The following is a 26,707-nucleotide window of genomic DNA, read 5'->3' as shown; positions in this document are numbered from 1 at the left end:
TGATGTAACCTGATAGGAGCGCAGGGTTAGGAACCCCTTGAACCAGTTTAGGACATTGCCTCCGATGTCAAAGTATTCAAGTATATGTAGTAGGATTCCGTGGTCAACCATATCAAAGGCACTTGACATGTCGAATTCCTATTGTTGCCGGTTGCAATCATTTGTTTAAATTTAGTCATTAATGTAATTAGTACTGTTTCGGTGCTGTGATTCGATCGGAATCCTGATTGGGCATCATGCAGTATTGAGAACTTGTCTAGGTAGTTTGTAAGTTGTTTTGTTACCATCACTTCGGTTATTTTGGTTATTAGTGGTATGGATGCTGCTGGTCTGTAATTAGTTATTTCACTTGCATTTTTCTTTGCGTCTTTGGGTATTGGGGTGAGTAAAGTTTTCCTTTTTCTTTTGGGAAAAGTCCGTTTTGTAGCATGGAGTTTACATGGTTCGTTAGGTCTGTAATGAATTGTTGAGGGGCTGATTTCATGAGGTTGTTTGGGCATATGTCTAGTTTGCAGTAGGATTTGGCGAATCTTTTGAGTGTTTCAGAGATGTGGTCTTCTGATAGTGGTTCGAATTCGGTCCAGGTTCTGTCTGCTGGGTATATTCCGTCTGCTGGGTCTAGACAGTCGAGGAGTGTGGCGTATTCAGTAGGGCTGGTGGGTATTTTAAGTCGTAGTTGTATAATTTTCTCTTTGAAGTATTCCGCGATGTCGTCAACACTTGGTATGTCTTTGCTGTTGTTTGTAACTGGTGTGGTGTCTAGCAATTTGTTCACAAGGTAGAAGAGTTTGTGTGTGTCTTTGTAGTTTGGTCCAATTATCGTTTTGTAATGTAGTCTTTTAGTCTGTTTTATAGTGTATTTGTATTTCCTCCGAAGTAGTTTCCAGGCATTTAGTGTTTGCTCATCCTTCTTTTTGTTCCATGCGCGTTCTAGTTTCCTGACTTGTGTTTTGAGTTCTTTCAGTTCTTCGGTAAACCATGGATTCGATTTTTTCCTATATGATGTTCTGGTTTGGATAGGGGCGATCTTGTCTAATGTTATTTTACATATATCGTCCCATTCTTGGAGGAATTGGATGGTGTCTGTATTTGTTGACCATTCATTTTGGTATATCTGCTGCCAGAATGTTGTGGGGTCAATTTCTCCTCTTGTGGTGTATGTTGTTCGCTCATGTTTGTTGACTGCGTTTCTGTGCGTTTTTCGCCAGTGAAGGGAGACATGTGCTTTATGGTGGTCTGACCATAGTGTCTGTGAGTATGATGGTTGGGTCTGGGTCAAATTTGTGTGTAATGATGTCTAGTGTGTGTCCTTTTTTGTGTATTGTGTTAGGTGCATGTAGATCCCAAAGTTCTAAGAATTCTTTGCATTCTCGTGTGCTTGTTAAGGTGTCGTCTTCGAGGTGAAGGTTAATAGAGAATCACCTATTATGAGCATGTTTGAGGCCAAGACGTATGTGTTTGAGATGAAGTCCATAAGTTGTGTTTGGGCATCTTGCCACTTTCCTGGTGATCTGTAGAATAGAATAGCGTTAAGGTGTCCTAATGGGTTTGGGTGATTAATTCTTATCGAAGCAATTTCAAGTTGTGTTAAGATGGATTCACCAGTGGTTGTGATGGTGAACTCGGATTTGTAGATGATGGCTATTCCGCCTCCTCATTTTCCATGTCTTGTCCAGTGGGTGATTTTGTATTCTGGTGGGCATATCTCTAAGATGGCGAGGTCTGTAGGGCTGTGGAACCAGGTTTCTGTGATGAACAGGAGGTCTAATTTATCTGTGGTAATCCAGTCTAGTATATCTACTGAAGTGCTTACTGCTGATCTAGCATTGATGTATCCTATCTGGATTGGGCGATAAGGTTATGTGGGGGGGGGGGGGGGGGTTTGATGTATTTATTTGTATTAGTTGTCTGTTTCTTCGTTGGTTGAGTTTGTTGTTGTTGGTTTTTTTCTGTTTTTGTTGGTTGTTTTCGTATATGGAGTGTTTTCCTTTTGGTTGGTTATTGTGTCGTTGGTCTGGTAGGTTATTGATAGGTTGTATACAGAGTTGGTGTGTTGTGGTTGGGTTATTATGTGTGTTTTATAGGGTGGACATTTTGTGTTTGTGAGTGATGTATGATTTGTAAGTTGTGGGTTTGTTGTTAGCTGTTAGTGTATCTGGGTTTGGACAAGGTCCTGGAGGAAAAGTCCATAGTCTGATATTGAGATATACATGGGGAAGCCACTGCTTGTCCCTGGAATCAGTAGCATGAATCTTGCTACTATCTGGGATTCTGTCAGGTACTTGTGACCTGAATTGGCCAATGTTGGAAGCAGATACTAGGCTAGATGGACCATTGGTCTGACCCAGTATAGTTATTCTTTTGTTCTTATGAATGGGATTGCTTTGTGGTGAAGGGAGAACCGTGTTAATCTGATGTAACAAATGACAGAGGCTGGTGGCATCTAATAGACTAACCAATTTAGGGGTGTAGTTATCAATCTGGGTTACCATTTTGCCACTAACTCATGCTATTTTAGCAGATGAGACCTACTTACAAAGAACTGGGGTTTACATTAAAATAACACGTCTCTAACGGTAGCCCATATTGATAATGTTCCCCTTTATTGAGGCATGAGCTTTCAAGGACCAGATTTGTGCATCTGTTGAAGTGACTCTGGTCCTTGAAAGCTCATAAAACAAGAAGGAGACATAAGCCGTATGCCAAACACCAAAGTAAATATACCAAGAGTAGGGATGGATTGAGGGATTTCTACAGAAAGGAGGAACAAAGTAGCCAGAGATCAAAAAAGTCAATAACACGTTAATTAAAAATATATATAAAAGTCAATTGCTGTAAAAAAGGTTGAGAGGCCTACAAATTCCACAAAAACAGTGTCCACCAGAGGATGTGAGTTGGAGCACAAATGAGCAGATGGATTCGGCACAGATCCATGTTTTGGCATGGATGTTTGCTTTAGGAGTCAGAGTATGATTGGTACAATATTGAGTCTAATGTTCTGTAAAGAGCCTCAGTGGTGGCAGCATAAATACAATCAATGGTAGCGATGCGACTAGTGAAAATTGGTTATGTGATTAGACCTTGAAAGCTCATGTCTCAATAAGTTGGTTGGTGTATAAGGTGCCACCTATGCAGAGCTTTTTTTGTGCCGGTATGCGATGGTACGGCGTGCCGGCACCTTTTTTTTTTTAGGTCGGAAGTTGTGCTGGAGCCGGCTGTCCGACGTTGTGCTGGAGCCGGCTCTCCTCCCTCCGCCGAGCTAGCCTGGAGTCCCTCCGTGCCGCCAGACGACCCTTCTGCCACCCGACCCGGCTGGCACCTGACCTAGCATTTTTAAAAAAATCTACAAATGCGGCGGTGCGGTGCCTCGCGTCTGAGTAAAAGAAGAAAAATCGCTTAGTCGGCCAGCCTTCCCTCACTGTGTCCCGCCCTCTGATGTAACTTCCGCAAGGGCAGGACACAGTGAAGGAAGGCCGACCGACGAAGCGATTTTTCTTTTTTTACTCAGATGCGAGGCACCGCTCCGCCGCTTCATAGTTTTTTTAAAATGCTGGGTCAGGTGCCGGCCAGGTCGGGTGGCAGAAGAGGGTTGTTTGGCGGCAGGTGGGGACTGGGTCGGGGAGGGGGGGCTCAGACGGGAGGGGGGCTCAGATGGCTCAGGTAGCTGGAGTGAGGGGGAGCAGGACATGGGTGGAGGGCAGGGGGGACAGGAGGGTTGCTGGACATGGGTGGATGGCAGGGGAGGGGGGTTTCTGGACATGGGTGGAGGGCAGGGGAGGGGGATTTCTGGACATGGGGGGAGGGCAGGGGGGACAGGAGGGTCACTGGACGTGGGTGGCAGGGGAGGGCGGGGGGACAGGAGGGTCGCTGGACATGGGTGGATGGCAGGGGAGGGGGGGTTTCTGGACATAGGTGGATGGCAGGGGAGGGCAGGAAGGACGGGAGGGTCGCTGGACATGGGTGGATGGAGGGGAGGGGGTTTCTGGACATAGGTGGATGGCTGGGGGGACAGGAGGGTCACTGGACATAGGTGGAGGGCAGGGAGGACAGGAGGGTCGCTGGACATGGGTGCATGGTAGGGGAGGGGGGTTTCTGGACATAGGTGGATGGCTGGGGGGACAGGAGGGTCACTGGACATAGGTGGAGGGCAGGGAGGACAGGAGGGTCGCTGGACATGGGTGCATGGTAGGGGAGGGGGGGTTTCTGGACATAGATGGTTGGCAGGGAGGGCAGGAAGGACGGGAGGGTTGCTGGACATGGGTGGATGGCAGGGGAGGGGGGTTTCTGGACATAGGTGGATGGCTGGGGGGACAGGAGGGTCACTGGACATAGGTGGAGGGCAGGGAGGACAGGAGGGTCGCTGGACATGGGTGCATGGTAGGGGAGGGGGGGTTTCTGGACATAGGTGGATGGCAGGGGAGGGCAGGAAGGACGGGAGGGTCGCTGGACATGGGTGGATGGAGGGGAGGGGGTTTCTGGACATAGGTGGAGGGCAGGAAGGACAGGAGGGTCGCTGGACATGGGTGGATGGAGGGAAGGGGGGTTTCTGGACATAGATGGATGGCAGGGGAGGGCAGGGGGGACAGGAGGGTCGCTGGACATGGGTGGATGAAGGGGAGGGGGTTTCTGGACATAGGTGGATGGAGGGAAGGGCAGGGGGGAGGAGGGCTGCTAGACATTGGTGGTTGGAAGAGAGAGAAGAAATGCTGGGCATGGATGGAGGGGAGGGAAGAGAGAGGAAGGAGATAAGATGAGGGGAAAGGAAGAGAGGAGAAAAACTGCACATGGATGGAGAAAATAGGCAGAAGCTGGATCCACTGGACAGTCAAGTCTGCAGAGGACCCAGCTTTTACTTATGGATGTAGAGCAAGAAATGAAGAAGAAAGGAGGAAAGTAAAGAAATAAATGGAAAGGAAGCCCTGGAAACGGAGTTAAGAGGACAGATAGCAGCAGAATCAGATACTGGGCCAGCATGATCAGAAAAAGAAAGTCACCAGACAACAAAGGTAGAAAAAAATCATTTTATTTTCATTTTAGTGTCTGGAATATGTCCAATTTGAGAATTTACATTTGCTGTCTTATTTTGCACTGGGTATACTGGAGCTGTGACAGCTTACAGAAATTATTTATAATGAACAAAAATCACTTTATTTTTTTCTCCTATACTACTACTAGTATAATATTTTCAATGATGTCTGTTTATATGTGCCATGGCTGCTATAAGGGGTGTGGCTAATGTGGGCGTGGCTATAATAGGGGTGGAGTCATATGTGGTGATTCCGCCCACAGTGAGTACTGGCACCTTTTTTTCTACCTATGTCTGTCAGTTTTGGTCAGAAGATGTGATTTAAAAAATAACCTGATTTCCTTATTGGGGTGAATTTAACCTTTTTTGAGTGTTACCTCTTGCTATGACTGAAACCATAGAATACTTATGCCCCTGCCTCCGATTCTGCTAGTGAAGTGACTATATATTCAAGTGTCTATAAGGGCCGATATCTCTTGTACAAACTTAGTGGTTCATTCCACTGGTAGGGACTTTCTGTAATTTCCCACAAAAGGAGAAAAAAATCTTTAGGGAGAACATATTTTAAACCATTTTATGAAATTGTCACAAGCAGCATGTTTGGAGAAAAAATGGAAAATGAGTACATTTTCATCTGCTGTGTGTTTTCGAAAATGTCCCAATTCAAGAAAAAAAAAAAATAGGGTAAAGTCTGCATATATTTCCTGATTTATCTAGAAACACCCAATCCAGGAGGAAGGAATTCTTGGGTTTAAAACAGAGAGTACTTGCCCTGGGTGGGACTTTTTGCTAAAATTCCTTTGTCGATGTTTTTTGATGTTTGGTGGTAAACATTACTTTTTGATCCAAAACAGCTCTTACAATTTTTGTTGGCTAGAGAGAAATGTCCGTCAGAAAGTAATCTTCCTTTAGTTCCTTAACCAGCAGTTAACTGCCTCAATGTAACTCTGCTTAGATTTGTCTTGTTTATTCTTCTGTTACTGCTTAATTTCCTAGATTGGTCCCCAAGCATTATTGCGGTAATTATATTTTTGAGTGCTAATTTTTTTGACAGTGTTACTAATTTCTGTACATTCATGATTTGTTTTGGATGTTACAAAAAAAAAAAAGTGAGCATAAATTAAAAAAAAAATGTTAAAGTTAGATAACTGAGCTCTAGCGAAATATTTAAAGAGAGATATCCATTTCTGGGTTGGGGTCAGTGGGAGTTATCTGTATCTCAGTTGGAACTGCTCCAACCTGGCTAACTCCTGCTGACTCCAACTCTGGATATTCAGTGGCATTTACCAGGTTAGTGCTTCTGAATATCTGAGCAAACCACCACAGCCCTATCCAAGTAGTGCTAGAGTAGTCTGGAGGCAGAGTCTGAGCAGATCCAGGAGTTATCCGGTGAGTGGTGATATTCATTCCGCTAATTGGGTAACTTTCATTATCTCACTATTTAGTTTCTACCAATACAAGGGTTAAAGTTTTTCTTTCAATTAGTCACTTAACTATAACATCCAAACTATACGTGACCTTTTAGTTATCTAAATATCTATAATTGATATATTGTATACATCACACATTATATACTTAATACGTTTCACATTATTTATTTATATCAAACCAAAACGAGATGCAATCTCAAATAGAATCCATCACATCACATTAATCAACATAACAACTGAATCAATCTGTTCTTAGAGTTGCATTTAAATCTCTAACTGATTTAAATGTTCTTAACTCTAGTAATACTAGAGTAAACTTGATGACTGTTATTTTAAATCGGCTCATATCAGATATCCAGATGATGTTAACACTCTGTCCAACAGCTCTTCTTATCCTTTATAAATAGTCCAAAGTCCAATAAGGATAATGTAACGTCAATTTTAAATGTAGCTGACAAATCCAGTCTTCACGTTTGTTAGCGACGGAGTTCCACTTCAGGCATCCGTATCACATCCACATTCTTTCAACAATTCATAGATCTCAACACAGGCCGTGTTTCATATTTACTTCCTCGGAGATCCTTTATGAATAATATACATAAACACAGTCATACACATTATACTTGAAATATCCATAAATACATACAAATTCTGTAATCTCATACCAGCCACATTAGAGCACCGGGCACACCATGGGGAATCTCAGCAGAAAACTTGATGACATCACGACAGATTGAATGATCTAACTTTACGCAGTATCCAACTTTATACTGACATCAATAAAGCCCAATCTACCTCTTTATTCAAACCAAGAGGCTGCACAGTTCTCCAATTAAAGATGAAATGCTGTTCCCTAAGAATTAATTCTAATTCAACATTCCCATAACTACCTTGCATACTATTGATGACGACAAACTGCAGATCCTCCACTGAATGACTGTTCAGTTTCTGCTATAGCTATTGCCTCCTTTTTCTCCCCAGTCCTGTCCTTCATTATTCACTATTTTTCCATACCAAACTTGATACGTTGCATTTGCCGATACATCAAGATGACGTATCTTTTCATTTCTTCTTTCCTTCCCAACAACTTTGCAGAGCCTATATTTGCCCCTTGTAAGTCACTTAATATCCACATATAACCCACTCTGATATTCCTATAACTACCATTATCATGATGTTTCTGTGCTTTTTGTCCTACTGCTAGTCATTTTGATGAACCTGTGTCTGCATCATCAGTTACTTTTTGCTTTCTTGTATAAATAGGTATCTACTTTCCTCATTAAGGGCCCTGTTTACTAAAGTGTGTTACTGTTTTTAGCGCACCTACACTTAGCGCGCACGCTAACCATGTAGGCGCCTAAAGGGATATTGTAGGCATGTACACAGTTAATGCGTGTTAAAAATGTTAACGCGCCTATAACACTGCTTAGTAAACAGGGCCCTAAATTTGTATGTTGCCTTGGAAACATCAACTACCCATGTACAATGAACATCATGGGGTTAGCTATATCTCGGTTTTGCTTTATTATATATTATGTATTTCACTATCGTTTGTTGTCCCCTATTGTATTTCTTTATTCTCAGTCAGTACTTTTTAGAGTTTGCAAACACCATTACACATTTATCATTTATTTATTTTTATGACGAATATTATTTTGTAGTATCTTTGAAAAATATGCCTCTTTTATTGTTGTACTTATTATTGTTTTATTCATGTTTTTATATTTTTATTTATATATTTATATGGTTTTTTTTTTGTATTTTATGATTTACATGTTTATATAAGTATTGTATATGTCTTTGTAGATTCCTGAAGCAGGCGTCCTCACTCCAAAACACAGCAGCTGTGTTGAGTCTTTTGAGTAGTTCCAGTAAAGATCAACTTTTTGAACTAACATCTCCCTTGGTCCTTTGGAAGAGCCTTTCCACCCTACTCTTTGATTTGGTTTCAATTTGTTTATTAATTTTAAACACTTTAACAAGAATACACTTGTTATTGAAATACAGCCATAGTACAATTTATACAGAAATAATGACATTCCTTGAAGAAAACATCTTAAAGAAGTAAAACCTACTTCAAAAATAATCTTAATTCTTAACTAACATGAAAGTTATTGCTTCCTTAGACCTCATTATTGGGGGAGACGAAGAGAGTTGGGGGAACGTATAACAATAGTTTCACAAGAATAATAAGGTGGCGTAATTTTTCTTTGTAATATTACAACTGTTTAGAATCAAGAAAAGATTTAAGGGCATCAGGTGAAAAAAATGTATATTTAACCTGACCCAGTCTCACAAGTCACTTGCACGGATAGGCCAGGAAAAACATCCCTCCTATCTCAACAGTTCTTGATTTCAATGCCAAGAAGGCTTTCCTTCTCTGCTGAGTCGATTTTGTAACATCAGGAAAAATCTGTACTTTAGTACCCCCAAAACAGGTTTTTAAATTCTTAAAGTACTGTTTCATTATGTTGTTTAAGTCCTGTTCAAATATTAAAGACACTATCAATGTGGACCTTTCTGTTGTCTCATCCAGTGTTTGTTCAAGTATAGCTGAAATATTTCCAGGATCTATATTCATAAGTTGAGCTTCTTGACTTTTCCCAATCTCTCCTTTAGGAGTAGGAATGTAGTATATTTTATTAACAGGCGGCATAGTTTCCAGAGGCATTTTCAACACCTCATTCATATATCTTTTGAATAAATCTAGGGGAGTAATCCCTAGGAGTTTGGGAAAGTTCAATAAACATAAATTTAACCTTCTATTAAAGTTTTCAACTTGTTCCATTCGTCTCCGAAGTTCAACATTATCTTTCACCACATTTATTTTAAATTCTTGAAGAGAATCTACATTCTTTTGAATAACAGTCATTTTTCCAGCTATTTCTTCTTTTATCAAGTCTACCTTTGCATTTAACTCACCAAATCTCTTATTAAAGTTACTGACTTCTCCCGATGCTTGTTGTAAAGTCATATCCATCCTGTTCAGCTTTACCCAAATCATTTTGAGATTTACCTCCTGCGTTCTCTTTGAGGTCCCTGCCTCTGCTCCCAGCGTCTTCTGTGGAACTTCCCGACCCTCACCGTGGATCTCACCTGAAACACTTCCGGTAGGGCGTTGATCCACATCGGTACTCGTCAACAACGCTGGGCAAGGAGGTTTACTAATCGATGGTGGAGAGAGAGATACATCCTCTCCCAGCGGGTCCTCCACTTCCCCAAGGAGCCCCACCATGGGATCCACATCTCTGCCTGTTTGGGAAATCGGCGCGAAAAAACGCTCGAGTCCCGTCTGAGTCGATGAAGGAGTCGAGGTAGGTGGGGGAACTATCCTCGTCAACCCCTTCCTTTTAGTATGGGGCATTTTGTCGGCAATAGTTTTCCTCTCAGGTCCCACCCTACTCTTTGAACTCTTTCTAACTTTCATGATAGCATTAGGACCATAAAAAGGCTATCCTAAGTATTTGGATACTGGTCTGAATATCACCAGTACCAGATAAATCCCGGCGGCTGCATTATACCCTGCTGTTCAGTGCTGATATCTGGGTATGGTCTGGCATTCAATATCTGTGTATAAAAAGCCCATGGTGGCTGGCATTACAAAAAAAACACTGACCACCGTGTCCGTCATTTTTTAAGCAATGTTTGAGGATAAGTTGAGAAGAGAGTGAGGAGGTTTCTCCCTCTCCTTCCTCCCTTTGCATAAAATGTAATCTGCAGTAAGATAATTTGAATTTAGTAACTCTGGCTGCCAGAGTGTCAGATCATTTTGAATGGACCATCATGTTGTCCTTGGGCAGTAACAACTTCTGATTTATTGCCAGTTGGGGCTGGCTTCCAATGTGTGTAATGGAAAGGATCTGGATTCCAGCATCACTTCATGAAGTCTTGTGGTCTAGTCAGCTCTTTTAATATTTGTGCATTATCCACAGTTTGTAAATGTTGCCTGCTAGGTAGAATCAGTTTAGCATGCATTAACCTATGAACTGACACATACAAGTTTGATTTGTTCCTGTTGAAAGTTTTATTACGTAAAAAACTTAGAAATGAATGCAAAAAAAAAACATTTGAAAATGAGGACAATAGAAAATGACCTGGAAGCAAACAAATTATTTTCTTTACTTATTTCTATTGTCTGTGACTACTCATAAATGTTGGTTGCAAGTCATCCAATTAACTTTGAAGAGCTGAGCAAATATTAGTAAGTCATGAGGGTATGTAAAGTTTCCCCCCCCCCCCCCACATTGTTTAAGATGGGGGAACTGTGATTGGATGGGGAAGCCAGTGTGGTCTGTGCCCCTCCTTCCACCAACCCAATCACAGCCGGTCAGTGGGCTGGAGCCAGTTGAAAATTGAAGATCTGGCAGTGGATTGGGTTTGCTTACTCCTGGGTTACAATGTCACTTCCAAGCAGATTCTACTAGGTGTGAAGGAAAACAGATTACATCACTGGGGTGGTTGTATAGCGTATATTGGATGCAACTTACTTGTATTCAATCATAGAGATTAAATCTCATAATTTCTTTTGTTAACAGGTAGATATGCAGTGGGTACAAGTGTTAGCAGAGGGATGGGCAACACCGCTGAATGGCTTTATGAGAGAGAGGGAATACCTGCAGTGCCTTCATTTTGACTGTTTGCTGGATGGTAAGAAACCGTTTTAGAGAACATTTTCATCCTATCTCTTGCTTTTTCCTAGTGGTGTTCCTCAATATCAGACTATTTCATCCTCTTCCTTTACAGCATAGAGTTAACTTGGACAAAGCAGATTCTAGCTGAATTGTCTTCAGACCCCTCAATCTATTTCCAATATACTTCTGTAGTTCTTGTGTCCCAGCTGTGTCACTGAGATTAGGCATTGAACATGGTGAGGTTCTCTTGAGTAGATATTTGCATAATTAGTGATTAAAAAAAAAAAAAAGTCAGATCTGTATGGATGATAATTTTGCAGATGAGCGCCATGATGTTCAGAAGATAGGGTTCGACATTGCAGCAGCGGGCTACACCAGAATGTACATTTATGTAAAAACAAATTATATATCTGGGCTTATTGATTTCATGAAGAAACAAGCTCCTTCTGGCGTAGTGAACTTACAAAGTTCTATGGTAATCTATGGAACTTTGTAAGTCTAACTGCTTTGAAAATGAGCCCCATAGTGGTATATCTACTAAAGGGTGTTAAGCTTAGCATGCATGAAAATGCTTGCCACAAGATGAATTAAAGCATTTTGCGGTAGGTAATCTTTTAGCGCGCGCTTAGCACGTTATTTGTGTATTTATATTTTTGCTGGGGGTGTGGCATGGTCGGGGAAACTTTAGCGCTGTCTGATGATCTGGTTAACGTGAGCCCTTAGCTCTTCCTATATAGGAGGAGTTAAGTTCTCCCTCATAATTTTTTTTTCCAGGTACCATGCACTAATGCAAACATTAGTGCACGACCTAAAAAAAATATATTGAAAACCCCCTATATTTTTTTAAATTTTTTTATTTTTGTTAAATTTATACCCCACACTTTCCCACTCATGGCAGGCTCAATGCGGCTTACATATTATATACAGGTACTTATTTGTACCTGGGGCAATGGAGGGTTAAGTGACTTGCCCAGAGTCACAAGGAGCTGCCTCTGCCTGAAGTGGGAATCAAACTCAGTTCCTCAGTTCCCCAGGACCAAAGTCCACCACCCTAACCACTAGGCCACTCCTCCACTATCCTGGGTGCACTAGAAATGGGCTTAGCGTGTGGGAAAGTCCCGTGTTAGAAAGTGCTAAGCCCATTTCCTAGTGCCCTGTACAATTGCAGAAAAGCATCAAGGTGCACGCAGAAAGAGCCTCCACCTCTTTCAGCACCCCTTGCCCTTTCTCTAGTGTCAGCATGGCAGCCTTCAGCTGTTCCCTCAATACTCTGGTGGCAGCAACAGCAGCAGTGGCACAAACTCTGGCTGCTGAGCCTATCCTTTATCCAGGTCTTTGCTTCCTTCCATGTGCAGCCACTTCACTGAGGAGCTCTGGCTACACATGCATTTGCCCTGAGTGAACAGGAGGAATGAACAAATGGACGGGCAAAGCCTCCAAAAAAAGTAATCTTGTTTGTGCATAATGCGCCTAAATATGAATCCTGTTCAACCTGAAAGGGGCAGGCAGTTGGCTAAGCATAAGGACTCTCCATATATGGTAGGATTTTCAGGTTGGCAAAATAATTTTTCTTCCTGTGAACTGGCATTGCTTTTAATGGATCTTATTTTTTTTATATTGTTGTCTTTGTTGGTTATTGCACTGGAATGAAATGGTAAGCCAGATGATCATCAGACTTAAAATGTATAAAGAAACAAGGGTGGTGTGAAATAACTCTCCAGTTTACCTGGTTGCTTGGTAGAGCAGCATAGCCTTTGTGTTGCCACTTACAGTTTATCAAACATTTGCTAGGTCTGTGGGGCTCCCCTCCCCTCCCCTCCAGTATTGAACAAATGCCTTCACTATTTCCAGAGTAGCGTATTTTGGATTAAGTGTAACACCCTCAATAATTTGAAAGAAATTATTGTTGGTCATTCCAGAGCACACTGGTGTTATGCACCTTTTCTTGTCGATGTGTTCTGAAGTGATTCTACCTGATTAAACTTTTAAGAAGCAGCTGGATCACATCAAAACAGGCTAGTAGGAAGTAGGGTATGTATGCTAATGTATTCTGCATTTGTTTTGACCCTGCAGAGAAACAAAAAAGAACAGGAGGGCCAGTGAGCTTGAGATAAGGGATTGGGAATGCTGGTTACATGCATTTGGTCATAATTTAGGAAAAGTCTTTGGGCACCTTTTTTGGACTCTCCGCTTCCACTTCCGTTGTGTGCATAAGTGGATGAATTTAGTTCACTCTGTCTTATGGGACCTGATTGAAAATGAGCCATTTTTCTTGGTCAATAAATGAACAAACAAAAATAGTTTGTTCAGTGGAGGCTGTGTTACTTTGTGCTACTAGTGCACGAGTGGATTTAGTTCATTCAGTTGCCCTGCGGCTTAGGCAGCATTGCAGTAAACATGCAAAGCCACATGCCACTCTTATCAACTGCAGCTTTCTGTCTGCTTGAATTTATCTTCATTTTTGCATAATAGTAGCACTTAACAAGGAGGCATAATGTCTCATTTGGTTTCCTGGTCCTCATTTAGAAGTAGCATTTAACCTTGTTTACTTTTTGCCCTTTCCATTTCCCTGCTGCCGTTTGCTGCATTCTATGAATTGGGACTGGATTTTCTTGTTTTTTCAGTTTAGAAAGCTAAATTGCACATGTAAATAAAAGTGTCTCCAGAAGCAAAATAAAATTGGTAGGCCTAATTGGCTCAACAACCAATGACTACCCAAAATTGCATGAGATGTGCTCATTCCTTGTGCTAATTTTACAGAATTATCTGTGGTTGGCAGCCCAATGATTAGTCTTATTTTTAAATAAAGCATAGATGAGATGATATGGCAGCAGTGTAACTGGCAGAGTTCCCATTGCTCCAAGGAATGCCATAGTGGTCAGGTTCATAAACAGGAAGTTTGCAATTTATTCTCATTTTCTTTTTTTTCTTTTTTTTATTTGGTACTACCCGAGAAAGCATGATAAACAAACTCCTCATATCTGATACATAAGATAAGAGAACCATATATCTATGTTTATTTAAATTCTCAATATTTTAAAATAAAGTTGGTTTCCTAAAATGTATGGCCCTAAGATAGGTGTCTCTTTTTCAGCCAGACTTATGAGCAGAAATTTTGAGCCGAAAATCCATCTTAATTTAGGAGCTTAAAGTTATGCTTATAAATTTAGGCCTGCCATTCAGTTGCCTAGATTTATGAGTCTTGTGCTGACTTTTTGTTTTGTTCCCTGCCCTAAATCTTCTCCTGTTGCCACCCATTCTTTATGCTCCTAGATTAAGGAGTTTAGTGAAATTTTGAGTGTACAGTTATAGGAATAACTCTCAAAATTAGGAGCATAAAACCTTTGAATATTGGACCTGAAGCTTTAAAAAAAAAAGAGCAACATGTGCATATTTTTTTCTCCTGCCTTGCTGTATGATTGTCATCTTTCCTGTTGTTCCCTGCATTCCTTTCTGCAGGGCCGTGCCTAGGGTCTCTGGTGCCCCCCTGCAGACTATCAGTTGGCGCCCCCACCCCCTCCGTCTAGCAAAGCAGGAACAGAAGGGAGCAGGCAAGTAAGCTGGACATCAGGAAAAAAATAGCACTGTATGTATCCCTCATTGATAAGGCTCTGACTCTAAAGTTTAGCAATTTCATTAAAGCAAAATGTATTTTCATAACACTTCAAAGATTTCCAACTCAAAATAGGAATGCTAATTCAAAATGTGAGCAAAGTCCTCTTAGTTTCCAAAGATTCTTTTTCTAATCTCCTTTGCACCAAAGGATATAATTCAGATCAAACATTTGTCTCTGATCAACTATCTCAGATCAAATATTTATTTCAGATTAAATATTAAGGTTTCCTTGCTTACAGTCACTTAAATCTACCTAGCCTTTATATAGCTTATAGGATTTAAACACTCTTAAACTGAAATTCACCCTTTTCTATTCTTCATAAACTTCAAGTAATCCTGAAATATTCAGATCCTTTTTCACTAGAGAAATCTCAAACTTCAATCTCCACCAACCTCTTTTCATTCATATTTTCTCATTTACCACATAATCTGGCAGTCTTTTATAATTTCAGTCAACACACACAGGAACTCACAGCTGCATGTCTCTCTTGGCCAAACCGACAGTCAGTTGCTGTCTCACTCTGTTCCCTTCCGGGCAGATTTCTAACAAAAGCTGATCATCCAATCAGAGAGCTCTATTTGAATGCAGATTAACATACAGACACTGTAATGGGAATTTTTAGTGAAAAACACTAGATAAACCCTTCGTTTTTGGACCAAACTTCACACTTTTGATCAGAGCCATGCCCTAACATTAAGGCTGTAAACACTTCCATCATTTTTTATTCATAAATATGCAAATGAGAACCTCCCAAAAACGGACTAATTTGCATACGATTTAAACAAATCTGAGCATATGACAACCAAGTACAGAGTCCCAGCACCTGAATTCTGCAATTAGATTTAATACAAATACTTTTAAAACTTATTTTTAGCACTTTTAAAATTTCAGGTTGTCTTTAATTTGAATGCGGTTCAAGCTCTGAAGCTCACCCTGAGTGAGGAATTAGCCACAAACCACAGCATATATAGCAATTTGGTTGCATTCTTTAAAATAACTTGAAGAGCCTGCCTGCCTCAGTGAATAATGCTGTTGCTTTCACTTCCGGTTTTAGGCAGGGCAGGGGCGATCGCAACTTCAGCTAAAAGATTTTGCAAGTGAGTGGAAGGCAGGGACCGCAGGGCAGCAGCGCCCCTCGAAGGCAGGCGCCCCCCTGCATTGCTTACCTGGCTTACCGCATTGGCACGGCCCTGCCTTTCTGTATTTTATTATAATTAATTGTAGTTGATTGCGCATGGCCCTGTGATGTTTCCAGGAAGGGCGGTATAGGGAGTCGAAATAAATCATAAACCATAACCATATGAAGTTCACAGCAATTGATGAAAACTCTGAACTAGAGTACAATGTTGATAGGTTAATAATAGACTGATTCCAGCTCTCCTGCAATTCCTCTTGCCCATCACTGCAGCTTTCCCCCCTTGAGGGTAATTGTATAGCAGGTCGCTTAGGTTGAGAGGGCAAAAATGTGGCTACATATGAGGGTTGAATGAAAAGTAATGTCACCTCCTGCAGAATTCATCAACAGATGGCAGCACTGACGTGCTACACATGTTCACTTGTTCTTTGAAATCTCTTCCTTCACTCCAGTTGGCGAGAAGCGGCTCTGTGAAGAGCCCTCCTTTTCCCCAGTTCCACCTATGTACTCTTCATATCTTCTAGTTTCTCTTCTCTTTGCAGCTTGTGCTCCCCCTCTTCCTGCTCTTCTTCCTGTCTGCCAGCTCCCTTCCCCCATTTACAGCCCATGTTCCCTTTCCAAGTTTCTCACCTGCTGTTTCTAGTCCTCTCACACAGCTGTACTCCCAGTCCCCATCACCCAGCCTCTCTTCCTCTTAGAGATCCTTTCTACTTCTTTCAATCCTTCACAGCAGCATCTTTTTCCCAGTGTTTCGCTGTCTTTTTTCATCTTTACTGCTTAACATTTTACTTTTGGCAACACATGTAAAACAGTAATTCCAGGAAAGTTATCTGTCTCCCTCCTATCTTACAGTGTCTATCTGCAGCACTTCCCCTGACCATTGGCAGTGCAGGCAGGAAATATCTCTATCCTAGGCTACAGAAGCTCCCTCCTCCCTCTCCAGTCCATCAGCCAAGCCCCCTCCCTACCCATCTTCAAATCTCTGCTTAAAGCTCACCTCTTCAATGCTGCTTTCGGCACCTAACCTTCCGTGAAATATAGTATGCCCTATTAGTCGGACTCTACACTTGTCTTTGACTGGACACTTGTCTCTAGATTGTACACCTGTCTTTTAGATTGTAAGCTCCTTGAGCAGGGACTGTCCTTCTGTGTTTGAATTGTACAGCGCTGTGTAACCCTGGTAGCGCTTTAGAAATGTTAAATAGTAGTAGTAGTACTGCCAGCCAGTAGGCTGCAGCAGCTTCCTCTTCTCCCTACAGCTTATTGGTCAGACACAGCTAGCCAACAGGCTACTGGAGGAGGCAGGAGCAGTAGCTAGGATACAGTCACTTTCCTTTCTGCCTTCCCCTACAGTATGGAATTTTGTTTGACAATTTTATTTTAAAAATAATGTCAAAGAAGCTTCCCATGAAGTCAGCTGTGTTTAAGCATGTCCACCATAACTCAAGATGGAAAATATTTTGTGTGTCAGTGTATGACACAGGACCCAGATGAAGACAAATGCTGTGATGCCAAGATCAACACATATTCAGGCAGTGATAAAAATGCTCCTACAAGAGCTTCCAGTCTTAAAAGACATTTACAACGCTTTCATCCAAAAGTATTCAAAGTTGTGAGTGAGAAAGATGACAGGAAAAGCGAGGAACTAAGCCTAGTACTGCCAGCCAGGCAAAGACCAGAAAACTTCACAGACATTAATTACAAGATACTTTGTCAGTTACAAAGTTACTTTAACAGTAATGGCAGATGCATTCAAAAAACATATCATACAACTTGTACAAGATAAAGTACCTTTATCATTATTTTCACGACCAGCTTTTATAGGTCTGAATGGAGAAGTGGCCTGTAAACTTGGTGTTTCTCTGGAAAGAGACAATGTTAGAAAAATGCTGTGTGAAGAAGCCTTTATCCAAAAGGAAAAACTTAAAAAAAAATTCTCAAGGAGCAGTTTGTATTTCTTAGAATGGATGCCTGCACACGTCACAGAGTGTCATCAATGTCCAATTTGTTTGCGACAAGACACTGGCAATAAAAGACACAGTAGCTCATCACACCAGTGAGTTTCTCCAGTTCTTAGTGGAAAAGGTTCTGCAAGATTATGAACTTAAAAAAAAAAAAACAAGAACAAGTTCTATGTATTGTAATTGACAATGCTTCAAACATGCTAAGTACAATTAATCTAATGGATGCAGACAATGAAAGTGACCAACAGCTAGAAAAACACTCCAGAGATATAGGAGCATTTGAAAATTGAAGAGCACGCTCCTGCAGCTGACGAACAAGCTGAAGTTGCTATAGAACAGCAACAAAATGACGATCTTTTAGATGATTTTGTAGCTGCCTCAGAACTCTCCCAAATTCACCACATGTTCTGTGTTGTGCACACACTGCAGCTGGCAGTAAGAGACAGTCTGCAGCTCCTCTGATTGGCTAGATGAAGAAAGTAGTTATTGCTGCCAGAACAACTAAAATTAATTTCATTTTGAAGAAATGAGCTGGAAAAGGGGGCCACACGCCGAGGCAATACCTACTTAATGATTCAGTGCTTGCTTGATTTGAAACCCTTTGTTGTGGACATGGCCCACCCTCATTTGATTCTAAGTGAAAGTCAGTGGACACAGGTGACAGAATTGGAAGAATTGCATCCTCACCCATTTTACAGTGACTCAAAATTTACAAGCTGTGGATTTAACTCCAGGTATTTTCTTGAAGGAGTGGAAGAACCTGATGTTTCATCTGTCCCAAAAAGGAGGGTTTATTTCAGATGGCATTTTTGCTTGAATGATACGGAGAGGCACAATTATTAGAAGAAAAGGTTCTTTTGGCAGCTGTTTATGCATTTGTTATCCAATACACCGGATTCTTCTGGATGATGAACCGCTGACTTAAAGGAAAGGTGCTTTGTGTTAGTTCGCAGTCAGGGTGAAAGGTTGCAGGAATGTCAGGAGGAAGAAGTTGAGGAGGCTGAAGACATTACAACACTAAGATTAACTGAAGATGAATTTGATTTTGGTAAATGTCTGTATCAGAGTGCAAAGCATCTCTGCATAGAAAAGGATTCCTCCAAACATGTAAAGAACAAATGGAGTAAACTTCAACTTAATTTCTAAAATAAGTAAAAAAAAAAATGTGATTGTTTATCAAAGCTAATAGTGCAAAGAGCCATTCCTTTATGTCCTGAATTTGTTAGAGATGTTGCTCTGGTGGTTACTCCTTTACTACCGACCCAAGTTAGTGTTGAGAGGTTTTTCCTTTTTTCTGAGAATAATTAGTTGAGATTTGAGGGCATCCATGAAGGAGGATCTGACTGAGGTGATTCTTTTTCTGAGGACAAATTCTTCAAAGATTTATTTTAAAAATTTCTCCTGTATGCTGTTGGATTCCCCAGTTTGTGGACTTGAGCTGGATATATTAAAATAATGTAAAATTTTTAAGGGTGGGCAACGATTAAAAATTGTAATCATTCTTAATTACAACATGTATTTTGGGCAAAAAAAAATATAATACTATCTGAAACTAGTGGCACAAAGCCCCCCTCCCCAGCCTCTCCTCTTCTCTCCACATTTACTGCAGGGCTCGGGCTCGAGACTTTTCTCCTCCCTCGGCTGTGTCTCAAACTCCTTATGTACCCCTGCACGGTGATCGGGCAGTGCAGGAAGTTAGGGAAGTCTCGTGTTTTCAAGTTCAGTGAGGCTTCCCCAACTTTCTGCACTGCGTGGTTTAAGTTTCTGCAGAGCCAGCTGTGTAGGGGAGACGAAGAGTTTGAGGCAGCATCGAGGAAGGAGAAAAAACCCCCCGAGGTAAAAGCGGGGTGTGTGTGGGGGGGCAATCGAATTAAAAACAAAAATCGGCCCAGCATTAAAAAGCATGGTATATGTTAAAATATAAATGCTTTAAGAGCCTTATTAATGAGGAGATCACTCTAAAAACTCTTCCAACATATAGCCCATGTAACGTGACCAGCAAAGAGACCAAAGGGCCTAAAGGGGGAAAGGGAAATGGGAATTGATGTACCGCCTTTCTGTGGTTTTGCAACTACTTTCAAAACGGTTTACATAGTATATACAGGTACTTATTTGTACCTGGGGCAATGTAGGCTTAAGCCCAATTGACATGGATTCAGGTATTGTAATATCTCTAAAAATTCTTGAGTTGAGCCAGAACTATTGCCTCCCAGATTTTACTTTAACATACACTGTTAGAAATCAGGCAGTATGAATTTGGCAAGTGGGTATTGAGTAACAATTGTTTTCAGAACTGGACAATGAGCCGCTTTAAAAGATCAAAAACCAGTCTCCAGTTCCAGCAACTTGTTAATTAAACCACAAAGACCATTTGAAAAGGTCAGCTTGCCTATCTTAAACTGGCTGGACATGGATCCAGTATACATGTGGAAGAATTAAACTTGCTAATTATATCCACACTTTTGTTCTTAGTAACCTGCTTAATTGAGCTTCACAATGCAGCTGTTTCTATCACTACCTCCAGGACCTTCTCATTAGGTGATCCACCTAGAGGAACCAGCAGTTGTCTAATCTATGAGGCTCAAAATCGACTGTATATCAAGAGGCAAACTGCTTGTTCTGTTCCCCCCCCCCCCCCCCCCCCCCCCGAATGAATGACAAATTCACGGAGTGCTATCGGCACACATATGTTAACAGTGGCTATGTGTTAGTGTTAACTGTGTGCCTCGTGCACAAAATGCAAGCCGGATTCAAGACACATCTGCATTTTTTTACCACACCGGCTTTACACTTACTACACGTTAAATCTTGCGTTAAATGTATAGTAAGTGCAAAAACGAATACAAATCAGTAAAGGGCCCCTTAGCACCTTCCATGAAACTTTAGAATTTCTCTGAAAATAGTCATAACCCATCCACTTTTTCTATAACCCCATAGGGTCAATTAATAATGAGAGTATTAGCCTCTGATAGCCATGTTTCAGTTATCAAAATATTTCAGTCCTTTTTTGAAGTATGAGATCATGGACTAGCCAAACCTTGTTCATTACTGAAAGCATGATAACAAAACAAGCACTAATTGAACAGACATTTTTTAAATGACCGGCAGCAATGCGCCCAAGTAGGATTTCAGTACCGGATGTTTTGTAGAATAGGAGTAAGAACATGACTAGAGGCTCTTTCCGGCTTGAATCTTACTCAACTATTCCTTTGCATCAGTGCCCTGAGGCAGTGCACCTCAGGAGCGGTATCTAACGTAGGAAATACCAGCTGATGATCATGCATGCAGTTCACCACCGCTGGGTTCATAAAGTTAATGTTCTAATATGTTATTGAAAGATTGAAAATGAAGGTCCGAAACTGCACTTTAGTGTATACAGAATTTGACATAAATTCTCAGAATTTCTTTGAAAGACAAAATTAATTCTAAACAGATTTTCACCCTAATTTTACCAGCTATAGTAGCTGCCTTTTAAAGCATGTGATCACGATCTCAGCTGCAGTCTTGGCATCCTTCTGGTTTTGGGTCCAGAGGTAGATGCTACTGTTATGGTGCGCAGCCGCCGCAGCAGTAAAAAGAAGGTGATAGTGCCTTTGTGTAAGTCTCTGGCAAGATCTCTTTTGGAGTACTGCATACAGTTCTGGACCTTTAAAAAGAGATAGAGTCTGTCCAGAGGATGGCTACTAAAATGCTCAGGGGTCTTTGTCATAAAGCATATGGGGACAGATAACTTTTGAAAAAGGTGGGAGAGGAGAGATATGATAAAGACATTTAAACCTCTGTGGTAGAAATGCACAACAGGCAAGTATCAATTGAAAATGAGCTCTGGAACAAGGGGTTATAGGATTAAGGTGAAAGAGTAACTTAAGGAAATACTTTTTACATTCTAGGTAGGCCTTCATGCAGAATTAATACACACTAGGGGCTAAGTTTAAGGAGTCTGGCAAAAAAAATCTGTAAGCCAATTTACTTTTGCAATTTTGAAATAGTACATTTTTTGCCCCAGGACTTAATTTCCTCTGAGTTTTAAAAGGGAAATATTTGCACATCACAAGTTCTGCACGCAATTCCTTGTACAAAAGAGCTACAAATCTTTATCCCTGGAGACTACACTTTGAGGCTCCGGACAAAAGTTCCAGTGTATATGCTTTTGCTTAGGATTTGGCCTGCACTACTCTTCCTGGCTTTTGTGCATGTTATTTTGCCTGATCCTCAGATCTTGCCGCATGTACCTCAGTGACTAGGCTGTGCTTTAGACCTGCACAGCCCACACTGATATCTTTGATATCTTATTGAATAGATTAGTGCAGAATATCTCTAATGTGAACATGTGGAATTTTGAGACAGCCCCTTGAGGGAAACCAGTCCAAAGAAGGCTAAAAGAGCTGATATAGTTCACAATGAGGCATATTTTCAAAGCACTTTGGGAGGCTAAGTTCCATAGGTTTCTATGGAACTTTGGGAGGCTAAGTGCTTTGAAAATGAGCCTCAATGTGTTTCTGCACACAACAGTTCATTATTAAGACAAGATTGTAACAAGTTCCTATCAAAATTGATAATATTTCAACAAAGCCTACCCTGAGAATTCCTAGCTTAATTATAATACTTCACCACTCCAACCTCCCCTGAAACTCTTCTTTCTATAACTGTTCCATAGTTCTCTTTGTTATCCTTGATTTTTTGTAACACCAACTGCATCTTTTACCTTGGAATGGCAGTGCCATAACAGGTTTATGTAAGCCACATTGAGCCTGCAAATAGGTGGGTAAAATGTGGGATACAAGTGCAATAAATAAAAATAAAATATAATGTGTGTGTGCGGTTTCTGCTGTAGTGTTTGTGTCTGTGTAAAGCAGTTACGTTGAACTTCACTTGTTTCCTTGGTTAATCCTAGGAGCCTGCAGTTCATTTTCTTGTTTTTGCTTTTGAGAGTCCTTGAACCGTGGCCTGCTAGCTAGGGCACCTTAATTTTGATGACCTTGCTGATAGGCTGCATTTTGCAAACATAAAGTCAAAGTTAACCATTCAAAAATATGTATATCAAAGGCAGCTACATATTTCATTCTGGAAATCATAAAAGAATTAGATATGTTCAAAGGCTCCAAATATTTGAGCCCTGCAGCCTGACTGAGATGAATGCTGTTAATACTAGTTTTCACTGTTTTTGTTAGTATTAATTATGATTTAGTGGTGTTTTTCAGACAGATGTTTATACTTAATTTGAAAGACAGCAAATGTATATTTTTGGTCACCAACTCTTTAGCGCAAGTTAATGGGTAGATGTCCCAGTATAGCTTCTGGGTATTGTTCCGTGTAACATTTCCAGTAACTGTGACTGTTTTTGATCTTTGTCCTCTGCAGGGGGAGTTATTAACTTGTCAGTTCCCATAGTACTGACAGCAACTCAGGAAGACAAGCAGAGATTGGATGGATGCACAGCATTTGCACTGGTGTATGAAGGACGACGAGTGGCCATCCTCCGTAACCCAGAGTTTTATGAGCATAGGAAAGAGGAACGCTGTGCCAGGCAGTGGGGAACAACATGCAAGGAGCACCCGTATGTTAAGGTGATCTTGGGAAACCATTGCATTTCTATTCCTGGTCTGGGCAGTCCCATAGTGACTTCCTGCAGTCACTCCATTCTTCTATCTACTGTGTGTGTGTGTGTTTGTATATATATATATATATATATATATATATATATATATATATATATATATATAATATATATATATATATATGTATACACAGTGCAGTCCGCTTAAGTGCAAGGGTCTGGGACCAAAGAAATACATGCAGTTAACCGGAGCGTGCACTTAACCGTTGTGACCCAAAGAAGCTTGACATCTGATAAACATATGTACAGTACTGTTTATTATATGTACAGTATACAGTCTCCATTAACTGACATTATACAGACTCCGTTAACCGATGTTAGGCTTACTTGAAGTAATCAGTCATAGTCCTCTGTACCATAGGTTGGATCAGAGAGGTAGTGTTTGGTGGCTGGAAGACCACCTTGATGTTAGACAGTCTGACATCATCACTGTGTGCAGCACAATTATCACAAAGCAACAAAATCTGATGCTTTTGTGCCCGCATTCTAGTCTCTAACTTCTTTAGCCGCTGCTTCCAAATTTCCCCAGTCATCCACGAATTTGCGTTAGCCTCGTATGACACAGGAAGTCGCTTAACATTCTTGAAGCAACGGGGCTGTTTGCTCTTTCTAGTGACGAGTGTTTCCAACTTCTCATTCCCATCCATATTGCAGCAAAGGAGGATCGTCAGTTGGTCCTTCGATGTTTTACTTCCTGTAGTTTCATCTTGTTTGAATGCAAGTGTTCCATCAGGAATCGCTCGCCAGTACAGACCGTTTTCATCAGCATTGATAATGTCACAAGGTGCAAACTCGTTCAAGATGGTAGGAAGAACTGAAACAACTCAATTTTCAGCACCAAAGCCATTAGCGTCTTGTTTTTCACCGTGCTGTTTCTTGAATTTTATGTTGTTCCTCTCCTTCCATCTTTCCAACCATCCAACAGTGGCTTTGAATTCAGTTAGTCCAAGACTTTCAGCTAGCTGATTAGCTTTCTCCATAAGCAGTGGACCACTGATTAGCTTTCTCCATAAGCAGTGGACCACTGACAGGAAACTGCTCCTGACTTGAGAAAACCACTTGGAAAATGAGCACCATAGTGTGTTAATAAGGAAGGCTAAGAAAAATTTAGAAGAAGCTGCTACTGAGGCAAGAAATAACTTTTAAAGATCATGGGAAGCAAAGCAAGATGGCATTGGCTCTTCTTTGCTGTTAAGCTCCCATGTTTTTCTTGAAAACATTTTACCTTTTGGAACTGCTGTGGATAAGAGGAAGGGTTGCCCCCGTATATTAGTGGAGGTAATCACCTACCTTGCCAGTAGTTGGTTCTTTGAGTGGTTCTGCACCATGGGCTGAACTTGATAATATTTTGGAAAGGCAGCCACTGGGAGGAATGCTGAGTGGAGAGTTGGCATTTCCCAGGCCCTTGAGATTTCGTAAAATTCTGAGGAGCACAGCCAGTTCCTGTACTCTACTGCAGTTATGGTGGGATTGTGGCCATGGAAGAGAGATGGCTTACAGTGTGGGAGCTTCTGGCAGACCTTGATGTAAACAGTCTGAGTACCGTAGTTCATAACCACAGAAGTGAGAGGTTTGATATCTTTTGACGCCAGGTGAGTTGAGCCCCTGTGTTAGAGGAGCAGATTACTGAATCACTGAGTTGTAAAAAATTGAAGTCTTGTTTGCTGGGAAGCCTTCAAGTAACTCAGGACTTTTTATGGATTGCCATAGATTCTTTGGGTAAGACTTTATCACAGCAGTTTGAAGTGTCTAAAATCTAAACATAGTAGATGACGGCAGAAAAAGACCTGCACGGTCCATCCAGTCTGCCCAACAAGATAAAAACTCACATGTGCCATTTTTTGTGTATACCTTACCTTGATTCGTACCTGTCTTTTTCAGGGCACAGACCTCCAACTTCTTCTCCACATCAGTTACCTTGCCAGCATGTTCAGTGATTATAACAGAATTGTTAGAAACCTGGCTATTAATGTTTTGAAAGTGGAATTGACTGAATCACCTTTCATTTACGACAATTTGGCTATACATGGAAAGTATCTCCAGAAGTAAAAGGTTGTGTTTCATTAAATTCTCTCCTAAAGATTCTTTAGTAAAATATTAAAATTACCAGAAGATTCTTTGCTTCAGATTATATTTCAACATCTACTTCTTTAAAACTTGTTGCAGATCAGCTGGAAGATGCACTGGTCTCAGCGGATAGTTTGAATGGTTCCAGTTTGAGGAGAGATTGTTACATCTGCTACACTGATTGATTGTTTAATTTGTATTAGAATTGGACCGTGATACAATTCTGAAATTGTATTTCAAGCATAGAATCCAATATTTTTTGTGAATCTCAGATTTGGATGTTCTCCAAATTTGGCAAGGGCTATGGAGAAAAGAATGCAGTGGTTTCTGCATCTTAGACCGAAGGTTCAACAGCTTGGAACACATTTGCTTTTGAAATGTGCATGCAACTGTATAATTTACTGTAGGAATGTGAATATGTTTTTGAACCATTCCAATTAACTTTTATCTTGAGCAATAAATGTTATGGAGATTAGGTCTGTTCTGGTCCCTGGACCAGCCTGAAAAGTTATATTTGAAATGTCATGCTTAAGCTCACTATAGTCAAGGCATTTTCCTCGTATTGGATTTGATTTGATTTTTTTCTCTCCTAAGGGTGCTTTTCTCCCTTCTATTATGGACTTTAATTTTGAGGGCTGATCATTTTTTGTCTCGTATTATTTCTTTTCTCCGAGGACAAACAGGCTGCTTGTTCTCACGACTGGGTGACGTCCGCGGCAGCCCCCACCAACTGGAAGAAGATTCGCGGGCGGTCTGCACGCAGGGCACGCCCACCGCGCATGCGTGGCCGTCTTCCCGCCCGTGCGCAACCGTTCCCGCCAGTCTTGTTTTTTTCCACGCTGAAGAGAGTCGTGTGTCGCCGCTCTCTCTTGTCAGCCCCAGAAAACCGTCGCGTTTTCGTGAATTTCTAATCTTTTTGTTTCTGGTTCCCGCGCGTTCCGGACCCTTTTTCTTTTTCTTGTTAAAAAAAAAATAAATAAAAGTGAACGCGCTTGTTTTTCCCTCGTTTTCTAGTGGGGGCGTCGCGTTGCGGCCTTGTGGCCGCGCGGTCGATTTATTTTTCGAGGTGTGATTTACCGCCACCATCGACGACTTTAATTTCGCGGACGCGATTTTTCCGTCGATGTCCTCGAAGGTCCCGAGTGGATTTAAGAAGTGTGGTCGATGCGGCCGGCCTATCTCGCAGACCGACACCCACGCTTGGTGCCTCCAGTGCCTCGG

General features: G+C 41.2%; 1 protein-coding gene across 1 annotated transcript in view; it reads left to right on the top strand.

The window, feature by feature from the left end:
* Nucleotides 1-26,707, top strand: part of PAPSS1 (3'-phosphoadenosine 5'-phosphosulfate synthase 1) — a 222,783-nt gene that overhangs the window by 121,613 nt on the left and 74,463 nt on the right. The window contains exons 7-8 of the mRNA XM_030190780.1: nucleotides 10,992-11,103; nucleotides 23,164-23,369. Coding sequence (XP_030046640.1) covers nucleotides 10,992-11,103; nucleotides 23,164-23,369 — 318 coding nt within the window. The remainder of the gene's footprint in view (nucleotides 1-10,991; nucleotides 11,104-23,163; nucleotides 23,370-26,707) is intronic.

This window comes from Microcaecilia unicolor, chromosome 2 (genome assembly GCF_901765095.1).
Source record: "Microcaecilia unicolor chromosome 2, aMicUni1.1, whole genome shotgun sequence".
In the NCBI taxonomy this organism is placed as follows: domain Eukaryota; kingdom Metazoa; phylum Chordata; class Amphibia; order Gymnophiona; family Siphonopidae; genus Microcaecilia; species Microcaecilia unicolor.
This window is presented reverse-complemented; position numbering and strand designations above follow the sequence as displayed.